Source organism: Talpa occidentalis, unplaced genomic scaffold, assembly GCF_014898055.3.
Source record: "Talpa occidentalis isolate TD23 unplaced genomic scaffold, MPIMG_talOcc4v2.1 talOcc4.1632, whole genome shotgun sequence".
In the NCBI taxonomy this organism is placed as follows: Eukaryota; Metazoa; Chordata; class Mammalia; order Eulipotyphla; family Talpidae; genus Talpa; species Talpa occidentalis.
This window is the reverse complement of record NW_023601688.1, coordinates 8768-15292: the sequence shown is the minus strand read 5'-3', so window position 1 is coordinate 15292 and position 6525 is coordinate 8768. Positions and strand designations below refer to the sequence as shown.

General features: G+C 34.6%; 1 protein-coding gene across 1 annotated transcript; it reads right to left on the bottom strand.

Moving 5' to 3' along the window:
- Nucleotides 1-326: 326 nt before the first annotated feature.
- On the bottom strand, nucleotides 327-1262 carry LOC119248588 (olfactory receptor 14J1-like). Its single transcript, XM_037515470.1, has one exon. It carries the CDS (start codon nucleotides 1260-1262, stop codon nucleotides 327-329), a length of 936 nt encoding a protein of 311 aa, XP_037371367.1.
- Between the last annotated feature and the right edge of the window lie 5263 nt (nucleotides 1263-6525).

The following is a 6525-nucleotide window of genomic DNA, read 5'->3' as shown; positions in this document are numbered from 1 at the left end:
TATCAACAATACATAGATAACATCAAATATATCCACTGAGAAGGCTCCGATACAGATTCTGGACATTTTTGCCCAGCAAATTGTAAAAAAAAAAAAAAAAAAAAAAAAAATTAACAAACAAAACAAAACCTCATTGAGAAACTTAGAGCTTAGGCAGTTCTTCCAGATCTATCTGGAGGTTTTTTTGTGGAATTCATTCACCAGGCTTGATTCTTTCATAAGTCCTCTTAGTTATTACTTGTCTCAATTTATTTAATTCAACAGTTTTCTCCATATATTTTGAACTTGTTTTCAAGCCAGTAACTTTGAGATATGTCTTTTCTGTCTTAATAAAAGAGGTCATCTTTTCTTCCTTGAAAAACCTTTCTGAGAGCAGCTTTTATGGCTTGGTTTCTCAGGCTATAGATCATTGGGTTGAGTGTTGGGGGCACAACTGTGTACATAATAGTGAGAAAAATGTCCAGAGCACTTGGAGAGTCAGAAGGTGGCTTGAGAAACTCAAAGACACCAGTTGAAATGAATAAAATGATAACAGCGAGGTGAGGAAGGCAAGTGGAAAAGGCCTTAGCTCTGCCCTCAGCAGATGGCATCCTCAGTACAGTAGAGAATATCTGTGTGTAAGACAAACCTATAAAGGAGATACAAAGAAAGCCCACCAGAGACAAGAAGGCACTAACCCCAACCTCACTGATATACTCATTAGAACAAGAGAGTTTTATGAGCTGTGGGATGTCACAGAAGAACTGGTGAATGATATGTGAACCACAGAGGTGCATGGAGAAAGTGGCAGCTGCGTGCATGGTTCCACAAATGACCCCACTGATCCAGACGCCTAGGACTCCGTGGACACAGGTGCTTACATCCATGATGATTTCATAGCGCAGTGGAAGGCAGATGGCCACATAGCGATCATAAGACATCACTGTGAGCATGAGCAGCTCAGCAGAACCACAGAGAGTAAAAGCAAAGCACTGCACTATGCATTCCCAGAGAGAAATGTAGCCACTATGCATGAAAGAATTGTAAATAGACCTTGGCACAGTCACAGAAATATAGCACAGGTCCAGAAAGGAGAGATGTTTCAGGAAGAAATACATGGGTGAGTGGAGACTATTGTCCACGGAAATTGCTGTGATAATGAGGATATTGCCAGTCAATGAAACCATGTATAAGATTAAGAACAGGGAAGCGTGGACGAGTTCTAGGTCAGGCTTGGCAGAAAATCCCATCAGAAGAAACCCACTCATAGTAACATTATCCATGTTCCTTTTTAATTTCCCAGTGATGTTGGCTGCAAGACAAGATGGAACCATTGGAAATTGTTATTGAACCTCCTAATCCACTTAGTATCAATGATGTTAGGCATGAAATTACTTGAAGAAATCACCACTTCATATTCATTTGAAGGTAGTTCTTTAAGCTACTAATAAAGTGGAGAAAATTTAAATGATTTTTGCTCACACATGGTAACCATGGATAATGAATTTCAAATTTTAGTATTGCCCATTTCAATTAATGGCAATGAAAATGCATATTTAAATACAATTAATACAATATCTTTTAAACTATATAATCTTATTCATAGTACTGGAGCATTGAATTTTGATTTGTGTACAAAGATTTATGTAGCTCATGTACTCACATTTTAAAATGTTTCTTAAGTTTATTCTTTTTCATTAATTGTTCTTTCTATTCATATACCACTCCATTTACAGTGGATTTTTTATTGCAGTTTTATAATTTCATTTTGTATTTGAGCAGCAATAGTCATATATTTTTGCTTTTTAAATAAACATTTACATTCTAATAAATTAAATTATGAAACATCAAATCGAGGGCACCTGTGAGGTAATTGTGATATATAAATAATATGATATATAAATAACCATTATAATAACATAACATTTCATAAAGTATTGGTCTGTAAATTACTTAATTTCCACATGAATTGGAAAGGGAAGGGCCTTTGTAGGTGTATTTTTATAACCATTAATATGACTAATATACACCGGAAAAAGTCATTTATTCTGCTTCTTAGTTAATAAAACATAAGGGGCCTCCATGGTGGCTCAGCAGTTGAGCACTGGGTTTGATCCCACAGCCAGCAGGCGAGGGTCCCACACAGTGCGCAGACCTCTCCTGCCGTACCCGCTGCTTCCCTCAGCAGTGTATTTCGTCAGTCTGCTTTTTATGTCCCTGCTCTGGCTCTGGTGAATACTCTCATCCTCCCGTGCTTCTGACTGTACCCAGTGCTTGTATAAATAAATAAATAAATCTTTAAAATAAATAAATAAAACATAGAACAACAAGGGAACATAATGTGTACCCACACTTTAGTGAAGCTATGAAAAGAAAATACTCAGTGCCATTAATTATGAGAAAAGCCACCTCATAGTCATATATATCTCAGAAGGTGTGAAATCTGACCCCTAAATCTTGTATAATCTTGTAAATAACCCTACTTTAATAAAATTCTTGCAATTACATAATAATATGTTGCTTATTTCATGAAAGAAGGAAAATGTTTGAGATATGCAAGTAGTATGGTCAAATTTGTGTCTACTCTTTTGAAAAAGCAAATATTTAGGAAAAATCTTGAAGCACTCTGCATCTTAAGCCATGTAACTTTATGTGTAGATAATATTTTACTAAGTCATCTGAATAATAAGTATTAAGAAAACTATGTTCCTTTAAACTTCAATTTTCCAAACACATAGGAAAATGATCCACTTCAGTTTGAAGTGGATGATCCATTTCAGATTTTCAGCCTGATATCCATGGTGTTCTTGTAATGATTTACTTAGAAGCTGTGGGTGATGGATGCTTCTAACTTCTGCAGTGAACTACATAATTTGATTGGGAAATTGTTTAAGTCTGATTGATAGAAAGACTTGGCATAGATGAGATAGGCCTTTGCACACACAAGAAAAATTTATTTGAGAATTGGTTCTGCTATTGTGTGTGTCCCTGTATTTCACAGGAATGTTAACATATTACTAAGTATTACCAGGTAATTTTATTTTAGACAAAATTAAAGGAAGACTTTGAAGGTGACCCCTTGCATTTCTAGAGGTGATCCTGACACAGTTACTCATCGGCATCATCTCTTATAACTGCAACTTACCAGGTGAGGTTTCTGAAGCCTCCAAATTTCCATTTCCATGTGTATGGGAGAAGGTTGCTTATTTTTCTTTAGAAACTCAATAAAAAGAATTAATTTCCTATGTATTGAAATATTGCTTGATTTATCCAAAAGTATTTATTTGATCTTTCGATTAATTTAAATCTACTCTTGTCAACGTTATACAGTGACTACACAGTCAAATTAAATACAGTTTTGTTATCATCTTTAAAACATTACATATAAAAAAAAATAAAAAAAAAAATAAAACATTACATATATTTTCAGTACCTTGAAAATATATATACATTATATATATGTTAATGTAAGGTTACACTATGTATAAACATATCTAAATAATTTATGCATTGACCCAATTGTGGGTGTGTGTGTGTACATGGGCACGTAAAACGTATCTTTGGATTATAACAATACGGATTATTATAATTATGGATTTTGTAATATAATTATAAAACACTAACATTTTTTAATATATTGCTGCTGTGACTGTGATAACAAGATAACAAGTGTAAAAGCAAGAAGAAATAAAAGGACTCGAAATTAATTTTAATTGGTTCTTAGATATTATTTCAGATTACTTTTGTTTTATTAATTATACGTCATTTTAATCATGAAAATTAAGACAGTCACTTTTGACTTCAAAGAAATCCCTAATTTCAGGGTTGTTCTAAATGTTTACATTAGTTATACCTCTTTAAATCAGCATTTCATTTTCTCCAACTTATTTGCTGTCCTATAACAAAGGAAACATTCAAAATGAAATACATATATCACCATTTTAGTTAAATATTAATTTTTAGGTGGATTTAGTGTTTTCAAAACATAACAAAACTGTTTCTTAAGTGGATTAAGCTTGCTCTACTCGATCATTTTTACCAGCTATTTTTCCAGTCCTTTTCTATTTCTATTAAATGCCCACTCACAAGTCCATTTCAGAAATCTGTGTATTTTCTGTACTTCAGAATCTTCTCCTAAGAGTTAAGGGAAATTGGAAGTCTGGGTGATTGTTATGATATGATTGTTATGGTTTCTTTTGTTTTGTTTTTGTGTTTTTTTTGTGTGTAAAGATTTATTTATTTACTTATACAAGCACTGGGTACAGTCAGAAGTGCGGGAGGGTGAGAGAATTCACCAGAGCCAGAGCAGGGAGCAGAGCAGGCAGAAGGACCGAAGTACACTGCTGAGGGGAGCAGCGGCAGCAGGAGAGGTCTGTGCGCCATGTGGGACCCTCCTCTGGTGGCCGGGGAGCAGCCGGGGATTGAACTGGCGCTGCAGAGGCTGCGGGCAGCTTTGCAACCCAGCGCTCAACCACTGTGCCACCAGGGAGGCCCTGTTATGGTTTCTTTTGTTCCTTCCTCTGGGAAGAAGGAAAATATGGTTATGATGCTCTCATGAAACTGTTGGATCCATTATCAATTTTCAATCTTTTCTAATGTATTCAAACAATATTTTCTGAGATTTCTAAGGTGGGAAGTATCTCTCATCTCTTATAACTCACTAGTGTAAGAGTCAATGAATAAGATGAATATAAGGTACATCCCACAGAATTACTCTATCATACATCCACACTGAATTACTTCTACAGTGGTTAGAGAAAGAAAGACATTGTTATGGAGGTGGATTTGGCACTCTACAAAATGTTTCTTGGAATAGAACCCATTTACAACAGTCTCCGAGTTGCCTAATTTCCTAATTTCCATTCTAAAGTAATCATAGCTTATCAATAGTATTTCATCCTTAAGTTAAATGACATGACTAATTCTCTCAGCCATTCAAAACTAGTGTCTTATGGATTTCCATTATTCTGTGTGATCCAGTTTTTTAGACCCTAAGGAAACTCACCAGAGCATATTTCTGGATCCCCTTCCCTCAATAGGAGAAGCCGTCAATGTGAGCAGCTGACACTTAACTCAAAGTCCTGATCAATGAAATCAGTCACCATCAGAAAAATATGAATTGTGGAGAAAATTTAAGTCTGTATCAATCCTTTTTTGGTCCCTCGTGATTAGGCAATAAATCTCTAGTCACAAGCAGAGTTTGTGGGAGCTCTGGGTATTTGTCATTGCTGGCCAGTACCCTGGGACCCAAACTTGAAATATTAATTGTTCCTGCAGAATATTTTCTGCTGAGTTGCTTTAATGATTATAACTGGGTACCTGGAATTTCACCTTATTTGTGTGTATTGAATCAAATTATTGAAAAATATTATAATTTATTGGTAGATTCAAGAGAATTCACTTTTATTAATTGAAATGTCAAGTTATGTATATACTTTATAGTATCAAATAAGCTTTTTTTTTCAAAAATATCGGTATGTGGCAAGCCCAACAGGATATTTAATGAGTATATGTTCCATTATCATTAAACATGTCTTTGTCCCAGGCTTCATTTCCAAATGAGTTTTTACAGTATTAAAAATGCTGTGAAATAGTCAGATGGTTTCCAAGTAAATTATCATTTGAACAGAAACTTCCAACTAATTGTCACTGTATTTCACATTTATGTTCTAAGAGCTCAAAAAGCTTTAATTTCAACCATCCTTTTTGTACATGTATTAGTGCTCCTGAATTTGGGGAATACTCTAAATTAATAAGAAATGTCTACAGGTTTCTGATCACTTGGTCCAACAAAAGCTATGTCTTATAAGATATCAGAATTCAGTCATTTTTTTAACTTTTATTGATTTTTTTTCATTTTTAAACTTTTTTTATTCATGTACATCTTTATTCATTTTTGGACAACATTTGATTTCTCCCTCAGGTGTAGTCCCCACAAATTTTCCACCACCACATCACTTGTAACCCATCACCAATGTCCTTGTGCTGTTCCTTCCCCTATTTTGACCCCTCTTTCTCTCTTTCTCTTGCTATATATCTCAGATACAGAAGAGCTAAAAAGATACTTATTCAGTGAGGAAATGCAACTGGCCAACAGGTATATGAAAAACTATAAAAATCGCTTATAATCAGGGAATTTCAAATCAAAACCACAATGAGATACCAAGTCACTCTTGTGAAAATGGTCCATATTAAAATTAAAAAAGCAAAAACTGGCAACCACAAATTCTGTCCAGCTGTGGAGAAAGGAGACCCCTATTACACTTCTGGTGGGAAAACAACTATCACAACTTAAATGTGTATATATTTTCAAGCTGTGAGCCCAAGAAGCAGGACCGACATTAAAAATGATGAATGGTGAAAAATTTTATGCTCTCTTAAAAATAATTCTCTAGACAATCATATAGGTAGCTTTACATATCTGCAGGATTATTACATATTAACAAGACCAGATCTTTCCTTTTACATTATGAAAAGAAATGGTAAAATCATATATAGCAGAGAATCTGTAGCTCAATAAGGAAGATGCTAAAATAGTTTCACCTT

Coding starts and splice junctions, on each gene's coding strand:
- LOC119248588 (XM_037515470.1), bottom strand. CDS start 1,262: ATGGATAATGTTACTATGAGTGGGTTTCTTCTGATGGGATTTTCTGCC.